Here is a 23893-nt window from a genome sequence, read left to right on the forward strand (position 1 = left end):
TGTTGGACGAGAAGGCCTGGCTCTCAGTCTCCGCTCTAATTCATCCCAAAGCTGTTCTATCGGGTTGAGGTCTGGACTCCAGTTCCTCCACCAAACTCCTCATCATGTCTTTATGGAGACGCTTTGAGCACTGGTCATGCTGGGACAGGAAGGGGCCGTCCTATAAAAAATGGGAGCATGAAATTGTCCAAAATGTCTTGGGGAAGCATTAAGAGTTCCTTTCACTGGAACTAACCCCTGAAAAACAACCCCCACCCCATAATCCCCCCTCCACCAAACGTTACACTTGGCGCAATGCAGCTCATTATGCAGCTCATTATGCAGGCTATTATGTTCTTTTGTCCTCTCAGGTGATCTCCAGCATTATTCATTAGCTATCACGCCTCCTCGCATACGGGCTTTGTGAAGAAAAACTGTCTTACAAATTGTAAGTGAATATATTGTTTTATGTGAATGAGTAGGCTCAATGATTCTCACATCAGTTTGAAGCAAAAACTCTTTGGCATTGGTCAAAAGTCTTGTGAACACATATATATTGTGTGTTTTGAGGCCTTAATTTTAAAACAATTTTTTGGGATTTTTAAAACACCTTGCATAAACATTTTTCTCTCAAAAATACAAGCATGTACATACATTTTGCACACATATCATGGTAGCCAAGTTTGTGCTGAATACAGTGTAATTACACTTTTGCCATTAATGTGTTTATAAGCAACGGAAAAAAACACAAATGTAAGAGCATGTCAACTTCTAAAGGGCCCCAAAACAGCTCAGACTCCAGAGGGTTAACTCAGAGTTGGTTGAACTACCTCAAATCAGCTGTTCTGAAACACAAAACTCAGAGTTTCCCATCTCAGAGTAAGTCAACTCAGAGTTGGTTGAACCTCCTTTCTGAAACGGGCCCCAGGTCTATAGTTAACTGAGACTATACTGGGTCTATAGATAACCAAGTTTCGCTTCTGTTTGTGGCAGCACATGATCATCTCATCTCTGTGATGACTTTTGCTTTACTCACGAGCATCAGTTTCTTTTTGCGAAGTATTGTGTTTGCATGACGTGCTATCTGGCTTTACTGAGCTTTTCCAGTTTCACGTATCAATTGACTTCATTGTCAACTGGTTCAACAATGCAGTACAGCCGACAAAAGCAGTTAGTTTGAGTTTTTCCCACAGACGCCGGTTGGAAAGAGTGGAAATAGGAAGAGGAAGAGGCGTTTCGGCTGTCAGAGAGCTACTGTACGCCTCTCATGTGCTGTTCCTGACTCTGAGATGTTGAAACCAGCATCTTCCTGTTTCTGTGTGCCAGTCGGGGTTCTGACACAAGATAAAGTGATATCCAGCGCTCTTACATCATCAAAGCTGTATTATCGCATTGTTTGGGAGATTTCTGAACAGTTGAGAGTTCATGTGCTGATGTATGTGGGGTGTGTAGTGTACTTAAGAAAGAATGCCACGATTTAATGTTCTCATGACGTGTTTCATTCACATAACATGAGTCAGATTTGCACAAATGATGGTGCAACACCTTCTAAACAGACCTGGAGTGATGCATTACTGGCTTTAGGGTGCTTGTCTAGTTTCTGAAAGCAAAGCAAAGTCCTTAAAGGAGTGATTTATTTAGTCTGGTGTGGAAGGACTTGCACACAGATCTAGACACCGTTATCACCAGCCGTCAAAGCCTGACCTCACCGATGCTCAGGGAGTGAATCCCTGCATCCAGGATCCAACGTCTAATGGAGCGGCTTTCCAGAAGAGAAGAAGCTGTTATAGTTGCAATGCTTTTGGAATGAAATGTTCAACAAAAGGGAGTATTTAATACATGGGGACATGGGGATGGGGTAAAAAATACTCGTAAAACTTTGGCTTTTAATTTGTTAAACTTTTACGTCGTCCAAGAAACTTTGCATTCACTCGTAAAACTTTGGCTGTTAATTTATAAAACTTTTGCGTTCGCTCGTAAAACTTTGGCTTTTAATTTGTAAAAGTTCTACATCCCCAAGAAACTTTGCATTCGCTCGTAAAATTATGGCTTTTAATTTATAAAACTTTCGCTTTTAATTTATAAAACTTTGGCTTTTAATTTGTAAAACGTTTGCTTTTAATTTGTAAAATTTTGGCTTTTAATTTATAAAACTTTCGCTTTTAATTTGTAAAACTTTTGCGTCGTCCAAGAAACTTTGCGTCCGCTCGTAAAACTATGGCTTTTAATTTTAAAACTTTTGCTTCCTCAAGAAACTTTGCGTTCGCTCGTAAAACTATGGCTTTTAATTTATAAAAGTTTTGCGTTCCCAAAGAAACTTTGCGTTCGCTCGTAAAACTATGGCTTTTAATTTGTAAAACTTTTGCGTTCTCCAAGAAACTTTGGGTTTGCTCGTAAAACTTTGGCTTTTAATTTATAAAACGTTGGCTTTTAATTTGTAAAACTTTGGCTTTTAATTTGTAAAACTTTTGCGTCGTCCAAGAAACTTTGCGTTCGCGCACATAACTTTGGCTTGTAATTTTTAAACTTTTGCTTCCTCAAGAAACTTTGCATTCGCTCGTAAAACTTTGGCTTTTAATTTTTAAACTTTTGCTTCCTCAAGAAACTTTGCATTCGCTCGCAAAACTTTGGCTTTTAATTTTAAAACTTTTGCTTCCTCAAGAAACTTTGCGTTCGCTCACAAAACTAGTGCTTTTAATTTTAAAACTTTTGCTTCCTCAAGAAACTTTGCGTTCGCTCGTAAAACTTTGGCTTTTAATTTGTAAAACTTTCGCTTTTAATTTGTAAAACTTTTGCGTCGTCCAAGAAACTTTGCGTTCGCTCGTAAAACTATGGCTTTTAATTTATAAAAGTTTTGCGTTCCCAAAGAAACTTTGCGTTCGCTCGTAAAACTTTGGCTTTTAATTTTAAAACTTTTGCTTCCTCAAGAAACTTAGCGTTCGCTCGTAAAACTATGGCTTTTAATTTGTAAAACTTTTGCGTTCTCCAAGAAACTTTGGGTTTGCTCGTAAAACTTTGGCTTTTAATTTATAAAACGTTGGCTTTTAATTTGTAAAACTTTGGCTTTTAATTTGTAAAACTTTTGCGTCGTCCAAGAAACTTTGCGTTCGCGCACAAAACTTTGGCTTTTAATTTTCAAACTTTTGCTTCCTCAAGAAACTTTGCATTCGCTCGTAAAACTTTGGCTTTTAATTTTCAAACTTTTGCTTCCTCAAGAAACTTTGCATTCGCTCGCAAAACTTTGGCTTTTAATTTTAAAACTTTTGCTTCCTCAAGAAACTTTGCGTTCGCTCACAAAACTTTGGCTTTTAATTTTAAAACTTTTGCTTCCTCAAGAAACTTTGCGTTCGCTCGTAAAACGTTGGCTTTTAATTTATAAAACTTTGGCTTTTAATTTGTAAAACTTTGGCTTTTAATTTATAAAACTTTGGCTTTTAATTTGTAAAACTTTTGCGTTCCCCAAGAAACTTTGCATTCGCTCGCAAAACTTTGGCTTTTAATTTGTAAAACTTTTGCGTTCCCCAAGAAACTTTGCATTCGCTCGCAGAACTTTGGCTTTTATTTCAAATATTTTCCATTCATTCGCAAAACCTTTTGTGTTGGAAATAATATGAGCTGGGGGGGGGGGGGGGACTATTTCAGTGCTTTTACCCATAAACCAATGCACTTACAAAAACAAACATATCTGCATTTCCACTCTTCTCTAGTTTGCTTCCAAATCTAATAAATTGTCTCTTTGACAAATTGCTTTATTCCTCTCTTGTAAGTCAGCAGAAAAAACTGAATGATAAAAAAGATGATTATATTCTTGATCTCATTTGAGAGAGTGCAGTTAATGTCTTGGCTCATGTGAATATCAGTGTGTGATTTCATCTGGATTGTGTAAGCAGGCGAGGAACTGCTGGTGTTGGGATTGACCTTCTGCAGCTGGGAAGGAAATGCTCCGTGAATGTTAGACATGCATGCAAGTCTGAGATTGGCTTGAGCGAAGTGACAAAAGATGGCAGATAAATAAAGCTCAGTGCGGCACTGTGACTCATAATAGAGGGTGTTTATTTAGTGATAAAAGTTGAGGGCTGCAGTGAAAGGGGAAATGATCAAAGCAGGCTATAAGCCTGATGCATTGAATATGATGCAAAAAACACTTCCATTTATTATTTTATGTGTCATGCTTGAAAAGAAAAAAATTCCTGACACGAAGGGTCACATGACTTCAGAAGACTTGTTGTGCATGAGTGATTCTTTATTCTTTAGGGCTTGATCTCTATGAACTGTCGTATTGAAGATTCTTCAAAAGTTCCTTAATAACGGCATGAATAACTTCTGTTTTTAAAGGAGCAGATCATCCATGAATGTCATGAGGTTCACCTGTAATGGTTGGAAAGGCCCCTGAAATGGGTCAGTTGATTCCTGAAAGTTTCATTGTTGTTGGACTGTAAGCCTCTTTGGAGCTGGACTCATATGACAGTTTCCACTTCAGCATGGATCAAAGGAAGTATAATCTGTCCGTGGTTAATCAGGGGTCGTGAGTATATCTGCCTTCAGCGTCTGTTTCCTTCCTTATGGCCGATATAGCTAAAAAAAGTGTGTGCGTGTGAGTAATTGCACACACTGAAAACATTTCAACAAGTTTTATATTTGAAAATCAACAAATAAAGCGAGCAGCTCTGTGCACTTTGACAAGTTTCTATTCTGGGGCATTTCCTTCCTTGTAATGGCCGTCGTCAGTAGCAACGCATTATAACACACAGCACACATCCTCCATCTCCTTTCATTAATGCAACCCTCGTCTTGTATCTCTGTTTTTGATTGTATTGAAAATGAAATCAGAGGACTTCACTATTAATACTACTGTAATATTCTTGTGATCATCTTGTCTGGACGTTTGTTTATAAACAGGTAAGATTTAAAACATTAATCTTAATATTATGTTGTAAAAAATAATCTGTAATAAGCGTACAATGAACTTTGGACAATGAACACTTTTCTTCACGGACGATCATTTCAAGCGAGTGAGAAAATATTTCAACTCAACGTTTTGTGTCCAATTATTAATGTTTGATTTTGATGTCAAAGTTAACAGTACAACAGTGTGTGATGGACACGGCACATTTGAAGTGTTTCCACTATTGCAGCGACACGGTTTTAATGATAATTCGATTTTAAACGATAATACTAACAGTCAGTACATTTTATGGTGGTGAAACCGGTAATCGTCCCATCCCTAATTGATAACATTTAATTCAACTTTACAGGCCTACTTGTTTATGAATATTGAATTTATGGAAGTAATCATTTGATTCCATTGTATTTATGATCAATGAGGTTTTACTTAACACAGTTGACTCATTCGCTTCAGTTGAAATAGGGATGCACAATATTGGATTTTTGCTGATAATTTTTCAGCTCATTTTGGCCGATTGCTGATACCGATATATTTTCCTTTTGTTTGGAAACAAAACCTCTCTCCTGTGCAGGGATTATAAACTAATTATTTTTTTAATTTAAACTAATTTATTTCTATTAGTTTTAAGCAAAAACTTAATTTTATACAAACAGTTACATTTTAGCAACATTTTAGCAACCAAAATATGTAACTTGAACATTTCTCGGAAAATTGCTCATCCTGTATCCCAACTGGGACATCCACGACTTTTAAATAATTTTATAAAATTAAATAACGAATAATATTTTTAAATAATAATGGTAATCTTATGACATGACAACAGTCAAGAAAGTCTTTCGGGCTTCTGTGCTAAAATGTGCAATGTGTGAATATCGTGCAAATCCTCATTAGGAAACAACCAAAATGATTAAATGCTTAAATTGGCGAGGCTTAAAACACATTCAAATTATAACGTTTGACAGAGACAGTCTCATCTTTTAAATTTTTAAAGTAATTTTTGCATAGTAAAATAAAACCTTTTTTGCCAAATAACGTTGTCAGATAAATACCTTAACCAAGTTTAGTGTTTTGTTCTTCCCTCATATTCAAAATATTTAACACACATCAAACTTGTAGGGTCATTAAAAACAAATATCCCCTCTGGATGTCACTTTAGTTTTACCCTTTTGACAGTATTTTATATATCTCAATATAAATGTATTTGCTCTGAAATTATTTAAAATGGTAATTTTTTTAACAAAATTTCAAACAAACATTGTGGCTAATTGAATTAAACATTTTAACTGTAGTTAAAAGTATGTCTGCAAGCACAAATAACACATTAAGTCATGCCAGCACGGCTGGGAGCATCAGACCGACTGCAACTGTGAGCAATTAAAGACATTAAAATGATTTCAGGCAAAACGGCTGAAAAATCACAAATATAGTCACTGGTAAAATTATTTAAAGGTTTATCACTTTTGACTAATAGGTGGCGCTGTGACCAAATTGATGTGTTGTGGTCAAAGAGAGGTGACAATGACACGCAAAGTTTGGTGTCAATATGCCAAAGCATTGCAGAGATACAGCCTCAGAGTCGTTTTTGGCATCATGCCTCAACTTTGTTGCTGCACTACACCAAACCGGTTTCATTTCTATTGACATGAAATCCAAAACTTTTTGCCGGCATAGTCTGAAGATTATCCAACTTGAATATGGTGAAAATTGGACCAACAGCCTAGGAGGAGTTTCGAAAAAGTAGGTTTTTAAAGAAAATCAAAATGGCGGACGGAGTTCAATAACCCAAAAACCTCATGACCCAAGGACTCTATTAAGAGTTTCATTACAATATACAAATTTAATCAAAAGTTATTAGCATTTGTGCCCCGAAACGTTTTGAGTATCTTCAGGGCTGTGTGCCGAAGACTCATACCGAGTTTCGTAATGAGACGCCACTGCATTTGTAAAATATAGCATTTTACGACAAAATTCAAAATGGCTGACTGACACTCAAGATGGCCGATAGGGGAAAGTTGGGTTTCATTCGACTCTGCTTGCACCGAATCTAAAGAAACCAGTTTTGATTTTTGGTCATATCATTTAGAAGTTTTATTATTTTTTAAATATCTCCTAACCACCAAAACGGTGCAGGTCATGCTTGGCATAACACACACCAAATTTGGTCAGAATACACTAAAGTTTCTGTGGAGATATAGCCTCACGTCCATTTGGGCGTGTTCTTCATCAAATTCGCTTTTGTGTTATTCGAGAATGGTTTGACGAATCAACTTGAATTCCATAACACTTTCATGTTGGCATGGCCTGAAGATGATCTGGTTCAACTGGTTTGTGAAAATTTCATAACGGAAATTTTGCAATCAAATCGGCTTGAGCCAAGGAATCACGTTTCAGAAGTTATTAGCACAAACGTGAGTGCAACTTTGGACAGGTGGTGGCGCTAGAGGGATTGAGTTAGAGACTCCAAATTTGCTGTGGTGTCAGTTCAGACTGTCCTTTAACTTTCCTGCAAGCGGTTTTTTGGGCTGCCATAGACTCGAAGAGGAACAGCTATGGTTACAATAGGCGTCTACACACCTTCAGTGCTCGGCCACTAATAGGCTAATCAAGGCATGTTTTCATTAAACATGTGTAATAGCACCTGCCAGACGGTTTTTATTACACAGCACATGTTGTTAATGATTTGTGAAAATCGCTAATATGTTGATGCTCTCTTTGCTCTTTGTCATATGATCCAACTGCTGGCCAAATTTACTTTAGTGATCATTCCCAGAGCCCCCTACAAGGAAAAGAGGAGTAAAAGAAAAACCAACAAAACATGAGTGTGTCTGTGTTAGATTTCACAATGATCAGCGCTGCCAGAACGTCTTCAGAGATGCCAAGAGTTCTTCAGAGCTTGTCACTGCGTGTTCGCAGAAACCTCTGGGTTATTCTGAGGGAATGTAAAGATACGGATCTCCGAATATAAACCCACGAGCGGGATTCCGGAAGCAGAGTTCCCATTCGTTCCCCATAGAGAAACATGTTCTAGAAAACAGTTTTATCAAGACATTCATATTTGTTTGCCAAATCCGGAATCCCGAAGAGAGATGTTGCGATCAGATAAGACTCTTGTGAAACAACATATGACTTGATAAAGTCTCAAAATATTTGCATATATCGGAATATTTTGCAATAAATATGGTTCTGCTAACTGTCCGTAAAGGGTTAGTTCACCCAAAAATGAAAATTAGCCCATGATTTACTCACCCCTCAAGTCATCCGAGGTGTATGACATTCTTCTTTCAGACTAATAAAATCTGAGTAAATATTCAGGCTAATCCAAGCATTATAATAGCAGAATAGCATTATTTTGAAGTCCATAAACGTGGTATGTGCGTCATATAACTGCTCCACGCGGCTCTGGGGTGTTAATAAAGGCCTTCTGAAGCGAATCGACGCGTTTGTGTAAGAAAAATATCCATATTTAAAACACTATTTCATTTTTTTCTATGGCTCTGCATCAGCCGCGCCATCACTTCCGGCGAATAAGGTCAAAATACCAGCGCGATCATAGATATATACATAGATTCCTCATTTTATATATATATATATATATATATATATATATATATATATATATATATATATATATATATATATATATATATATATATATATATATATATATATATATATATATATATATATATATATATATATATATATATATATATATATATATATATATATATATATATATATATATATATATATATATATACATATATATATACATATATATATATACATAGATCATATATATTGACCTTATTATATACACAAACAGATGTTCCTGCCATGTTTAAAGGCGTTTTACTCGAACACACCTTTGCAGAACAAACTAAACACTCCCGCGTTTATATATTATGATATTAAATATTTTCAAAATACCAGCACGATCATAGATATATACATAGATTCCTCATTAGTGCCTGCGGGGATCGGTCGAATGAGGCATCTACGTATATATATCTATGACCGCGCCAGTATTTTGACCTTATTCGCCGGAAGTTATGGCGCTGGGAATACTAGATGACATTCGTCTGATGAGAGGTAAAAAAATAACAAATACTGTTGGGTTTCTCGCAGAAAGCGATGATTTCGTGTCTTCAGACATCAGTGTGTGTCCCACGAGCCGCAGGTTTAATGAGGATTCACATGTGTGTGTGTTTTTACTCTCATTGCTCTCATACTCTAAAATATCCCCATTGACATCATTATAGACTATCACACTGTTAAACATCTTCATTTGTGTTCGACTGAAGAAACAAACACACCTACATCTCTGATGCCCTGGGGTGAGCAGATTCACATAAACATTGAGTTTTTGGGTGAACTATCCCTTTAATATTGACCAACTATATACCATTTGAGCTTTAATTTATTCATTTGCAACAAGACGAGAACAGACTTTTATTTTGAAATGGCGATGCCCATGTACAATCATGAAAGACTGGTAGAAACCTTTGTTAGATTTAATGCCAAGAGATCAAAATATAACCTCCATACACATTATTATTATTATTATTATTATTATTATTATTACTTTTGTTTTTTGAGGAAAAGGTCTCACACACTTTTGAACTGGTGTATCTAATGCATCAAAGCCACTGAATGTTGTCACGTGACATCAGACCTGTCCAGTTTTCCCCTGGGGCGAGGATATGATGGATGTTAACCTAGCTGAACTAAAATATGACACATTCTCCATCTGTGATGTATTGCAGGTCTTGAGTGCAAACTGGGTTCAAAATGAAAACAAGAGCCTTAATACTCTATACTGCCAAAAGTGTTGTGCCGCTCTACATGCACATGATCCCATTCTCCATCCGTAGGGTTTAATATGGAGTCGCTCTAACAGCTCCAGCTCTTCTTTCCTCCAGGTTTAGGAGTGTGTTTATGGGGATTCTTCATTAGTGATGTTGGACAAGAAGGCCTGGCTCTCAGTCTCCGCTCTAATTCATCCCAAAGCTGTTCTATCGGGTTGAGGTCAGGACTCCAGTTCCTCCACCAAACTCCTCATCATGTCTTTATGGAGACGCTTTGAGCACTGGTCATGCTGGGACAGGAAGGGGCCGTCCCCAAACTGGTCCCACAAAAATGGGAGCATGAAATAGTCCAAAATGTCTTGGGGAAGCATTAAAAGAATGGCTTTTTGAATTGTTTGCATTTATTTACAACACAACATAATCCAAACATAAACCACAAAGGACAAAAAGTGGGACAAAAGTGAGGGACAATGGTGGTTCTTTATAAGGGACACACAAAGTGTGTGTTATTTCAGTGTCTAAGTGTGTGTATAAAATCTCTCAGATATAAACACATTTGTTTTGCTCAACCTATTACCCCTTGTGTTATGTTGCGGGTCAATTTGACCCGTTTTGATTTGTTGTCAGAAATATCAGTTAACCTATGTTTTTTTTCTTTAAATTTTGTGACTTTTTCTCATTTAGGGTCATTAACATGCATGCAAAGTTTCAACACGCTGATTTGTTTTGGCATATACACACACATTTACTGTTACGTTCGTGATGTTCATGGGTCACATATTTTAATGTTCTAAGGCAATTGTAGAGACCCAAAATAATAACATTTCTTGGTTATATTTTGTTATTTTAGTTTTTTACTAACCTATGAAGCAAAAAAAAATTGCTTTTCCCCATTTTTTTCAATACAGAAATATTTTTTGTATGCCACAAATGGTAAAAATGAGCTATAATTTATTTTTTCAATCTATCTGAAATACTATCTAACCTACATTGTTTTTCTTGAAATTGTGTGACCTTTTCTCATTTAGGGTCATTAACATGCATGCAAAGTTTCAACATGATAATGCGTTGTGAAATGTGCATATCAAAATTTTATACACTCTTGCTGTTTGTGGGTCAATTTGACCCGTATAGGACAGATATTCAAAAGTACAGTACAGACACAAAATACAAAACACTGTGTGTGTCAGAACTCTTCAACTATTGACAACTTCATCAAGCAGTGTTTTGAAATCGGCCATCACTGTATAAGTCGTAAAAGTAAAGTTATAGAAGTTTATGAACATGAAAATATATAACATATATATTTTTATATTTTATATAAAATATACATTTCACAAAACATGTTAAATTCTAAAACCTCAAGAAAATCAAAGCTAAATATCTGAACAAATTCTGTACCAAATTTTAGGTTGATATCTCAAAAAAAAAAAAGTTTTTGTGCGCAGTACCAACGTTTTCCACTAGATGACATGTAGACTCTTCGATTTCCATATATGGTTTGAGTGATCTGAACGTTATATTTTCATACTTTTCAAAATATCTATGAAGTTGAGTATCTACTTCTCAAAATATCTATTGAGAAGTAGTTTGGGCAGTAATGTTAATATTTGATTTGAATTCAATCTCTAAAATGCATATAAAAAAAACATATGGAAAGAGTCAAAACGTGCGTTATGGTTTGGTACCGCATCACAAATGACGAATCTATCGCTATTTATCTCCTGCTCTGTCATCTCATTGAAAATCAGTCACCAAATATGAAAATTAGAGTCTGAAAGCTTTAAAATGCTATATAGTTGGTCAAGATTACTTTAGGTTTAGACTAAGATAGTATTGTTCTAAATGTATAAAGGCAAGTGTCCTAAGGCCCAATCTTAAAAATAAAAATAAAAATGGTTAAAAGTATTTTTATAAATCGTAAATTCAGATATTTATTCTTTGTAATGTGTGAAAAGTATTGATATTAAAAGTTAATTGTTTGTACCTGATTGTATGTGTTTTTTCATAGTGTGATTTTTGGGGAATTGTATTGAATCCAATTAGGGTCAATTTGAGCCGGACCATAACGAGTGGAAGCAGAAATCCAGCAGAGCACGAGGGTTAATGCACAGTTTAATCCTAAAAATAATTTTTACATAATAGAAATGAATGTCAACTGTTACACACAAACCATCTAAAGCTTTTGTAGCACTATACACTACTGTTCAAAAGCTTGAGGCCAGTAAGAATTTGTAGACTAGTTTTATTAATTATTAATATTTTCTTAAGAAATTAATATTTTTGTTCAGCAACAATGCAGCAAACGTGTAAAGATATATTAATGTGACAAAAGCTTTCTATTTCAGATTAATGCAGTTTTTTTTTAAACTTTCTATTCATTAAAGGATCCTGAAAAAAAAACATGGATCTCCCATTACAGTATCACAGTTGAATATGTTTGCAATATAATATGTACAAACAGATGTTCCTGCCATGTTTAAAGACGATTTACTCAAACACACCTTTGCAGAACAAACTCAACACTCGCGCGTTTATATATTATGATATGAAATATTTTGTAAAACGAGTGCGCCGCACCACATGAGCGTCACGACGGCGTTGCGTTATTCTAAATGTAATAACGAACGCAAGAGATTCAACATATGTGAACAACCACTTAGTCCGAGCGCAGCAGTCAATAAACGAGACAATGGAGGACATCTAGGCCCAATATACGGGACGACCGGCTAATACAGGACAGTTGGAGACCCATGCTTTAAAGGGTTAGTTCACCCAAAACTGTAAATTGTGTCATTAATGACTGAGCCTCATGTGGTTGGACACCCGTCAGACCTCCGTTCATCTTCAGACACAAATGAAGATATTTTAGTGTAAATCTGATGCTCTGAAAGGCCTCCATTGGCTCAACTTTACACTCTCAAGACCCTTAAAAGACACTAAAGACTAAAGTTACAAAGTCCATCTCACTACAGCGGCTCTACAATAACTTTATGAAGACGAGAATAGTTTCTGTGCGCAAAAAAACCCTAAATAACGACTTATATAGTGATGACGATTTCAAAACACGGCATCATGAAGCTTCAGAGCGTTATGAATCAGCGAATCGATTCAGCGGTTCAGAGCGTTATGAATCAGTGAGTCGATTCAGCGGTTCAGAGCGTTATGAGTCAGTGAGTCGATTCAGCGGTTCAGAGCGTTATGAGTCAGTGAGTCGATTCAGCGGTTCAGAGTGTTATGAATCAGCGAGTCGATTCAGCGGTTCAGAGCGTTATGAGTCAGTGAGTCGATTCAGCGGTTCAGAGTGTTATGAATCAGTGAGTCGATTCAGCGGTTCAGAGTGTTATGAATCAGTGAGTCGATTCAGCGGTTCAGAGCGTTATGAATCAGTGAGTCGATTCAGCGGTTTGGAGCGTTATGAATCAGTGAGTCGATTCAGCGGTTTGGAGCGTTATGAATCAGTGAGTCGATTCAGCGGTTCAGAGCGTTATGAATCAGTGAGTCGATTCAGCGGTTCAGAGTGTTATGAATCAGTGAGTCGATTCAGCGGTTCAGAGCGTTATGAATCAGTGAGTCGATTCAGCGGTTTGGAGCGTTATGAATCAGTGAGTCGATTCAGCGGTTTGGAGCGTTATGAATCAGTGATTTGATTCAGCGGTTTGGAGCGTTATGAATCAGTGAGTCGATTCAGCGGTTTGGAGCGTTATGAATCAGTGAGTCGATTCAGCGGTTCAGAGCGTTATGAATCAGTGAGTCGATTCAGCGGTTTGGAGCGTTATGAATCAGTGATTTGATTCAGCGGTTCAGAGCGTTATGAATCAGTGAGTCGATTCAGCGGTTTGAAGTGTTATGAATCAGTGAGTCGATTCAGCAGTTTGAATCGCCAAATTTCAGCAGTTTGGCGGTTTGACACGTGATCTGAATCATGATTCGACTCACTGATTCATAACGCTCTGAACCGCTGAATCGACTCACTGATTCATAACGCTCTGAACCGCTGATTCGACTCACTGATTCATAACGCTCTGAACCGCTGAATCGACTCACTGATTCATAACGCTCTGAACCGCTGAATCGACTCACTGATTCATAACGCTCCAAACCGCTGAATCGACTCACTGATTCATAACGCTCTGAACCGCTGAATCGACTCACTGATTCATAACGCTCTGAACCGCTGAATCGACTCACTGATTCATAACGCTCTGAACCGCTGAATCGACTCACTGATTCATAACGCTTCGAAGCTTCATGAGGCCGTGTTTTGAAATCGTCATCTCTATATAAGTCGTTATTTAGGGTTTTTTTGCGCACAGAAACTATTCTCGTCTTCATAAAGTTATTGTAGAGCCGCTGTAGTGAGATGGACTTTGTAACTTTAGTCTTTAGTGTCTTTTAAGGGTCTTGAGAGTGTAAAGTTGAGCCAATGGAGGCCTTTCAGAGCATCAGATTTACACTAAAATATCTTCATTTGTGTCTGAAGATGAACGGAGGTCTGACGGGTGTCCAACCACATGAGGCTCAGTCATTAATGACACAATTTACAGTTTTGGCTGAACTAACCCTTTAAATATTATAGAGCATAAAATACCCTCGTGTCGTACGTGTATCTTTATTTAGCATTGAAAGGTTGCCTACTGGTCTATATTTAATAATAATATAATAACATGTTTCCGTTTATTTCACACATTGTATTCTAGCAATAGTTCAACTAGTAGCCTACAACGTGAAGTTTATGCGTCAATAACGCTAATATAGGTGAGAAGATATGTTCATCTTAAAATCGCGTTCTTCTTCTTCTTCTAAGGTAAGGTGTCTTCCGAACTCGATGAAAAGCATAAGAATGATGAAGATGAGTCTTTGTTTTGAGGTGATGGGGCGTTTACAGGTTCGCGTTCCTTCATGTGGACGATTTGCATGTGAATCTCTTTGCGCGTTTCTCGGGTTCAGAGGGTTAAGAGTTCCTTTCACTGGGACTAACCCCTGAAAAACAACCCCACCCCATAATCCCCCTCCACCAAACTTTACACTTGGCTCAATGCAGTCAGGCAAGTCTGACCCCTCTCTGGGATTTCACTTCACAGCTGAGTTGCTTCCAACGGGTTGTCTCTTTCTGTTTTGTGTTTGGTAGGGAGATTTCACCTGTAAGAAAGCAGCCGCTCATAGCTTGGACATGCAGTCGGTTCCCATCCAGAGCCTGTCCGAGCTGGAGAGAGTCCGGCTGCAGGAAGTGGCTCTGGTCCGACTGATGAAAGACTTTGATTTGGGATGCCAGATCACCATCCCTAAAGGTACACACACATCGCCTGAAGTGACACTTGTCTTAAAGGCTTGCAGTTGTTTCTGGTGTATCTCTAATGTGTCGTATGCGTATGTGTTTTCCAGACGGACAGAAGCGGAAAAAGTCTCTCAGGAGGAAGCTGGATTCTTTATCCAAGGAAAAGAGAGACAAAGGTCTGTATTCATGGCTGACGAGACTACCGTTCAAACGTTCGGGATTTTAACAAATGCTTTTAAAGTCTGACCAAGGCTGCGTTTAATTGATCAAAAATACCGTGAAAACGTTTTTACTTCACTTTTGATCAATTTGATGCATCTTTAATGAATCTTTTTCATTTTTAAAAACTTAATTTTACATTTTTAGGATTTAATTATTAGCTTTTCATCAGCTCACGGACATTTGTAAGCGTTTTTTATTGTTGTATTATTAATTTATTAAGTTATTTTTTTTTATGAAATGACTCCATTTTAATGTTTAGATTAAATTATAGTTGTCTAATTAACTGAAATCAGGAAACGTACAATTTAACGGCAATTTATTAAAAGTTTAACAAAAAATGACACGTTTCGAGCCTTGTGGGGAAAAAAAACGTTTTATTTTGGCAAAATTCGGTATTTTCTGTTTTGAGTTTAATGGGTTATCTAAATTTTAATAATCAAAAATCATATGTAATTAATTGAATTCATAAAAACATTTTTTTTTGTGTGTATTTTTTTTATTTTCTGGCAATCAAATGAAGGCACACAACATTACAATTAAAACATTTTTACATATTCCTCAAAATATAAAGTTTTAATAATTTATTATTGGTATTAGTGTTAGTGTTAGTATTATCATTACATTGAGACATGTTTCGAGCCCTGTGGGGGAAAATGTTTTTTTTTGTTTTTACTCAAATTCAGTTTTATTTTGACAAAATTGTGTGTTTTCTGTTTCGAATTTAATGGTTTATTTAAATTTTAATAATCAAAAATCATGTCTAATTAATTGAATTCATAAAAACAACGATTAATTTATCTATATATTTCAACTGTGTTGTGTATTTTTTTTTTTTTCTGGCAATCAAATGAAGACACACAACATTAAAATTAAAACAAGCAAGAAAAATTGTGAATATTCCTCAAAATATAAAATTTGAATAATGTAGTATTAGTGTTAGTATTATTATTACATTGAGACGTAGCTAAATTCCGCTGTACAACAGTAATATATATTTCCGTCACAATTTCTTCAAGTTAAACCGGACTTTTATTCTGACAGGTTGCCGTGAAGATCTTTGAGTTTCTGTGTGTTTATGATATTATGATTCTCAAATGAAACGGTGAAATGCGGATAAAGTGACTCTCAGAGCGCAATAAATAAATGCACATTAATCACTTGCACACAGGTGAGCTGGAAGGTTTAAAGCATATACATTTCAAAATAAGAGTCCTGGTGTATTTCAGGCTTGAATACACTTAAAAGTCCTGCTTTGTGCATAAAATCTTTTTTTCTGGATATTATTGGTATTTTGGTTACACAATAATCTGTTCGTATCGATGTAAATGATCTGTTTATTGCCTATTATTATTATTATTATTATTATTATATCAGCAAAATCCAATATCAAGCAACCTGGTCTTGTGTTTGATCAGTGGACTTTGATGCACATGTTCTGAGAGCATCTTGCGCTTCAGTGGAAGAACATCTGACCGTCACATGATCAATCACGTTTGACTGGTCCCCTAAATCTGAACGCTTTCTGCTCGTAAACGTGTGATTTCCAGGTTCAGACGGAAAGTGAAATGTGGCAGGTTTGGTGGTGATGTATGGTGCTTTCCCCCAGAATGCAGCGCTGCAGGGGTGATGTGTGAGGAATGCAGACGCTCCCGCTGCGCTCCCGCTGCCCCGAGGAATAACAACATCAGCCCAGACCGCGTGTGTTTGTGTAGCCGCTCGCAGTGAGGAGGGATCCGTTTGCACGCTTGCTTTAAAGCACTTCCTCCAGAAAGTGTCAAATTAAAATGAATAAAAAATACAAAAATGTCCATGAGCTGATGAAAAGTAAAATATGTACATTTAACCAGTTTAATATGGAGAGCCACTGACATGTAGACCTTCGTTTAGGGGAGAGTGGGGTAACTTGAGTCAAGACGAGATGTACGATGACAGTAACTTCAGGATGTGTCCTATCATTATACATGACCGGAATACATCTATGACAAAGGGTTCTAAAAACATGGCTTCTTAATAAAAAAAAAGTGTTCCTGTGGCTCAATTTACCCCATGTTAGGGGTAAGTTGATCCAAGTGAGTGGGTAACAGTATTTGGAGTAACTTCAGGATGTGTCCTATCATTATACATGACCGGAATACATCTATGACAAAGGGTTCTAAAAACATGGCTTCTTAATAAAAAAAAGTGTTCCATGTTAGGGGTAAGTTGATCCGAGTGAGTGGGTAAGTTGCACCATCTCATTGAATCTGAATCAAACCCATGTGAGATTGGAAAGATAATTTACCTCTTTTAAAAACACCTTCAATAATCACCTTTTACAAATAGTCATAATTCTGTTCTTAAAAATAAAATGTTAAATAAACAAATATTTTGATAAAAGAGCTTATGAAAAGCTAATAATTAAATCATAAAAATGTAGAATAAAATAACTTATAAATAAAAATAATAGAACACCTACACAAATGTCCATTGAGCAGCAGAATCAAACAAAAGTGATCATGATTGTTTTTATTTATAAAATATTTTACTTTTTTTGCAATCATGAACACTTTAAGTTTTGTTTTTATTATTAAATTATTCATTTTAAATTTTATGATTTATTTCATTATTAGCGGTTTCATCAACTCATGGACACTTTTGTCTTTTATTTATTTTTTCAATATTTATTTTATATTTTTGTTTAATTGTTAGTTTTTCGTCACTCATGCGCAGTTTGTGATTGTGTTTTTTCATGATTTAGAATAAAGCGCTTCCTGAAGAGCTAATAATGAATATCTAGAAGTGCGCGCCTCTCTCTCTCTCACACGCGCTGGTTGCTATATTTAATCGCCTCATCAAAATCCTCATTGTTCGGTAAAATTTATTCTGTCTTTTCGCTTATTCGGGCAAAAAGTGAAATTTTTGCAATTTTCGGCCGAACAATTTCGTTTGCCGAACGTTTGGTGCATCCCTAATGAAAAGCTAATAATTAAATCACAAAAATGCAAAATAAATAAATAATTTAAAAATAATAACAATCAAAATAAAACAAAAGTGTTTATGATTGTTTTTATTTTTAAAATATTTAAAAAAAATTCCAATAATGAACACTTTAAGTTTTGTTTTTATTATTAATTTATTCATTTTAAATTTTGTGATTTTATTGAATTATTAGCTTTTCATCAACTCATGTACACTTTTGTCTTTTATTATTTTTTCGATATTTATTTATTTTACATTTTCATTTAATTGTCAGAATAAAGCGCTTCCTGAAGAGCTAATAATGAATAACTAGAAGTGCGCGCCTCTCTCTCTCACACACGCGCTGGTTGCTATATTTGGCCGAAAAATTTCATTTGCCGAAACTTCGGTGCAATCCCTAATGAAAAGCTAATAATTCAATCATAAAAATGCAAAATAAAATAATAAAATAATTTAAAAATAATAACAATCAAAATAAAACTAAATTGTTCATGATTGTTTTAAATTTGTTGCAATCATGAACACTTTTAGTTTTGTTTTTATTATTAAAATATTCATTCTAAATGTTACATTTTGTGATTTATTTAATTATTAGCTTTTCATCAACTCATGGACACTTTTGTCTTTTATTATTTTTTGGATATTTATTTATTTTATATTTTCATTCAATTATTAGCTTTTCATCAACTCATGGACACTTTTGTCTTTTATTATTTTTTCGATATTTATTTATTTTACATTTTCATTGAATTGTTAGTTTTTCGTCACTGATGGACAGTTTACGGTTTTATTGTGATTGTGTTTTTTCATGTCTCCTGAAGAGCTGATATATTCTGAACTATATTCTGATGCTCTGCGTGTCTCAGAGTGAAGCGCACCGCACGTTTCATTAGTATAGCGGTGCGATGGTAATGGAGCAGTGTGATGTGTGTATTCTGCGGTAACGGTGTGTGTGTGTGTGTGTTCCTCAGAGTCGGAGCCGCAGGCGTTCGGCGTGCCGCTCTCTCAGGTGATCTTCAACGACCGGCGGCAGAAGCAGCTTCAGGAGGAGCCGCGGGGCCCCGGGGACCGAGTGTCTTCACTCCTGCACCTGACGGGCCGCAGGTCCACCAATAAAGAGCTGTCCAGCAGTAACTCCTCCCTCAGCTCGTCCTCCGAGACGCCCAATGACAGCGCGGCGCCCGGCACACCGGAGACGGCCCTGCGCTCACGCCGGCGGGTACGCGCTTCACACACACTGGAAGAGTTGAGATTGATTGTTTTGACAGCATGAATTAGCACATTGCTAACATGTTGTTAGCATTATTTAACATAATTTAGCACCATGGTAGTGTGATTTAACCAGGGCTCTGAACCGGTTCAAGGAACGAAAACGAAAACCGGAAACGAACTAAATTTTAATGCTGCGTTCACACCAAACGCGAATAGAGCGTCTGGCGCGAGTGATTTCAAAGTTAAGTCAATGGAAAGGCGTGTTGACGCGCGTCTGGAGGTCCCGCGGCGCAGAAGGTGCGTTTCGCGCGGCGCGAAGGACGCGGATCCGCCTCATTCGCGCGTCCAGTTCGTGCGAATGACACGAATTGTACGCGAATTGAGCGCCTTGCGCTATACGCGCGTTACACGCGAGTGGTGCTTTTGTGCATTCACGCGTTTGAAGCGAATTCGCGTCTGATGCCCGAGTTGAAAAATTTTAACTTTGGCGTCAATTCGCGCCGCGTTAACCAATCAGGAGCCTGCGGTCACGTTGTAAAGTGACGTGATGAGAAACCCTGCATAATTTAAAAATACAACTATTGTGTCACAAAATGTAGTTTTAAGACTTTTTCAGGTGAGAATGTAGTTGTTTAAAGCTCAAATCTGTGGTTTATTTATAAAGAGAGTGCATATTTAAAAAATATATATAATCTTGTGTTTTTGGAGTTGTGAGCTCCAGGCGATCAGCGGCACTCATCGCTCATTAACCCCAGCGAGAGCAGCCTTTCCTCAGCCAGTCCTTCTGCATCTGCCGCTGCTCTGATGTCCTGTAGCGGCTCATCTTGTGTTGATCTAACGGCCGATCTTTGCTCTCATGAATCTATAATTTACTGTCTGCCAAATCGTTTTGACTGAGGGCAAAGAGAAGTTTCATAACTTTATATTTTAAGGATATTTAAATATACATGCAGTGAAGATAATGTCGGAGTTGCCTGAACCACATTTGTGTGGCTATTAATGCTTAATATATATTTTTAATGAAAATGAAAAGAGGCAGATGGTGTTTGATAACATATTTCTCCTGGAGTGCCTTGAACGTGCGTCAATTTCGCTTCAAACGCTCGATTTCTACACTCGTCCAATTCGCAGCGGAGGCGTGAATGCATTCAAAATGTTCGCGTGTGAAACTAGACGCGATTTTGACGCTCTATTCGCGTTTGGTGTGAACGCAGCATTAGAGGAACGAAAACGAAAACAAAATCAAAATCAATTTGAATCGTTCTGAACAGAAAGGTTAATTTGAAATGAGCATTAACCGGTTAATAAGGTTATGTTATCGTTCTCTTTAATATTGTAATCTGGCAGTGGCCAATCAGGAATAGAGTAGCTCAGCATGTGATGTGACGGATCAAGCGAGAGTGAAATGTCATCTGTGAATCTAGGCTATAACATCTATCAAACATTTGTCCTATAGTCTTTCAGATTGCCAATACAGATCAATGTTTTCTATATAGACGGCTGATGCTTCGTATTAAATGGTGTTATATTGCATTAAATGATCAAGCTTTATTAGCCGACTGAGTTTGATTATGGGATGCAGTGTTGCGCAGTGTTTGCTTTGAAATTAGCAGCATTAAAAGAGCAATGGTTATCCAGTTTATTTATTCTTTATTCATGCAATTTTTAAAACAAGTCGTGTTGAAAAAAAAGTGATGTACAGATAATGTTCTCCCTCTTCTGAAAAGATTAGGCATATAGAGCCACTTTCAGCTCCATTAAAACAGGCCAATATTTGCCCCGCTGTTTATGCTGTAATTAATGCATGTGTTTCTGTTGTGCTTTTAAAAATGCTATGAAATAAATATTCAAGTTTAATTATCATGCGTTATATTATTATTGAGTGAAAATAAGTCTTTATTTATACATATTTGTTTAAAGTATAGGCTAAATTAAAATAACGTTATTAACCGGAAGTTTTCGGAACAGTAATGTTTAATGAGGAACGCAAAAACAGAAACGTTAAAATATCGATTCTGCTCGGATTCTGCTTTGTTAGCAATATTTACCGCATTGTTAACATGATTAGCCTTTTTTACATTATTTTCCACATTGTTTAAATGCATTGATAGCATGATTAGCATGTTGTTAGCATTTAACGCATTGTTAACATTATTAGCATTTTGTTACCATGATTAGCATTTGGTTTGCTAGCATTATTTACCATGTTTTGTTAACATGATTTGGCACATTGCTGGCCTGATTTATCACATTGTCAGCATGATTTAGCGTTTTGTTAGCACTATTTGGCACATTGTTCGCATTATTAACCTTTTTCAGCATTGTTTAGCTCACTGTTAAAATTATTTAACGCATTGTTAGCATGAGTAGCATGATTTTAGCACGTTAACATTATTTAACACATTGATAGCATACTTAGCATGTTGTTAACAGGATGAACATATTAGAAGGATTTGACATTTTGTTAGCATTATTTAATACGTTAACATTATTTAACGCATTGTTAGCATTAGTAGCATGTTGTTAGCATGATTAGCATTTGGTTTGTTAGCATGATTTACCATATTTGCTAATATGATTTGTCATATTGCTAGCCTGATTTATCACATTGTTAGCATTATTTAACACATTGTTAGCATTATTTAACATATTAATAGCATAATTAGCCTTTTCAGCATTATTTAGCACATTGTTAGCATTATTTAACACATTGTTAGCATTATTTAACATATTAATAGCATAATTAGCCTTTTCAGCATTATTTAGCACATTGTTAGCATTATTTAACACATTGTTAGCATTATTTAACATATTAATAGCATAATTAGCCTTTTCAGCAATATTTAGCACATTGTTAGCATTATTTAACACATTGTTAGCATTATTTAACATATTAATAGCATAATTAGCCTTTTCAGCATTATTTAGCACATTATTAACATTATTTAACGCATTGTTAACATTATTAGCATGTTGTTAGCATTATTTTACCACGTTGTTAACATTACTTAATACATTGATAGCATAATTAGCATGTTGTTAACAGGATTTGACATTTTGTTAGCATTATTTAACACGGTAACATTATTTAACGCATTGTTCGCGTTATTAGCATGTTGTTAGCATGATTTAACATTTTGTTAGCATGATTAGCATTTGGTTTGCTAGCCTGATTTACCATGTTTGCTAACATGATTTGGCACATTTCTAGCCTGATTTATCACATTGTCACGAGATTTAGCGTTTTGTTAGCACTATTTGGTACATTGACGCAATTAGCATGTAACATGATTTAACATTTGTTAGCATTATTTAACGCATTGTTAACATGATTAGCCTTTTTTACATTATTTTCCACATTGTTTAAATGTATTGTTAACATTATTAGCATTTTATTAGCATGATTAGCATTTGGTTTGCTAGCATGATTTACCATGTTTGCTAACATGATTTGGCACATTGCTAGCCTGATTTATCACATTGTCAGCATGATTTTGCGTTTTGTTAGCATTATTTAACACGTTGTTATCATTATTTAACACATTGTTAACACGATTAGCATGTTGTTAGCATGATTTAACACGTTGTTAGCATTCTTTAATGCATTGTTAACATTAATAGCATGTTGTTAACATTATTTAGCACATTATTAGCATTATTTAATGCATTGTAAGCATTAATAGCATGTTGTTAACAATATTTAATGCATTGTTAGCATTATTTACCGCATTGTTAGCATTATTAGCCTTTTTGCATTATTTTCCACATTGTTAACATTATTTAAAGCATTGATAGCATGATTACGATGTTGTTAGCATTTAACGCATTGTTAACATTATTAGCATTTTGTTAGCATGATTAGCATTTAGTTTACTAGCATGATTTACCATGTTTGCTACCATGATTTGGCACATCTCTAGCCTGATTTATCACATTGTCAGCATGATTTAGCGTTTTGTTAACATTATTTGGCACGTTGTTGTCATTATTTAACACATTGTTAGCACGATTAGCATGTTGTTAACATGATTTAACACGTTGTTAACATTATTTAACGCATTGTTAACATGATTAGCCTTTTTTACATTATTTTCCACATTGTTAACATTATTTAAAGCATTGATAGCATGATTAGCATGTTGTTAGCATTTAACACATTGTTATCGTTATTAGCATTTTGTTAGCATGATTAGCATTTGGTTTGCTAGCGTGATTTACCATGTTTGCTACCATAATTTGGCACACATTTCTAGCATGATTTATCACATTGTCAGCATGATTTAACGTTTTGTTAGCATTATTTGGCACATTGACGCAATTAGCATGTAGCATGATTTAACATTTGTTAGCATTATTTAACGCATCGTTAGCATGATTAACATTTTGTTAGCAATATTTACCGCATTGTTAACATGATTAGCCTTTTTTACATTATTTTCCACATTGTTTAAATGCATTGATAGCATGATTAGCATGATTACGATGTTGTTACCATTTAACGCATTGTTAGCATTATTAGCATTTTGTTAG

The 23893-nt window shown here is 35.8% G+C and overlaps 1 protein-coding gene across 1 annotated transcript in view; it reads left to right on the forward strand.

Annotated features, from left to right (window-relative positions):
- The window catches only part of LOC307129228 (rho GTPase-activating protein 6), a 67811-nt gene that overhangs the window by 12023 nt on the left and 31895 nt on the right, over positions 1–23893 (forward strand). The window contains exons 2-4 of the mRNA XM_079821462.1: positions 14825–14984; positions 15079–15147; positions 19123–19370. Of these exons, the coding sequence (XP_079677588.1) occupies positions 14825–14984; positions 15079–15147; positions 19123–19370 (477 nt within the window). The remainder of the gene's footprint in view (positions 1–14824; positions 14985–15078; positions 15148–19122; positions 19371–23893) is intronic.

Source organism: Gobio gobio (genome assembly GCF_949357685.1).
Source record: "Gobio gobio genome assembly, chromosome: 7".
In the NCBI taxonomy this organism is placed as follows: domain Eukaryota; kingdom Metazoa; phylum Chordata; class Actinopteri; order Cypriniformes; family Gobionidae; genus Gobio; species Gobio gobio.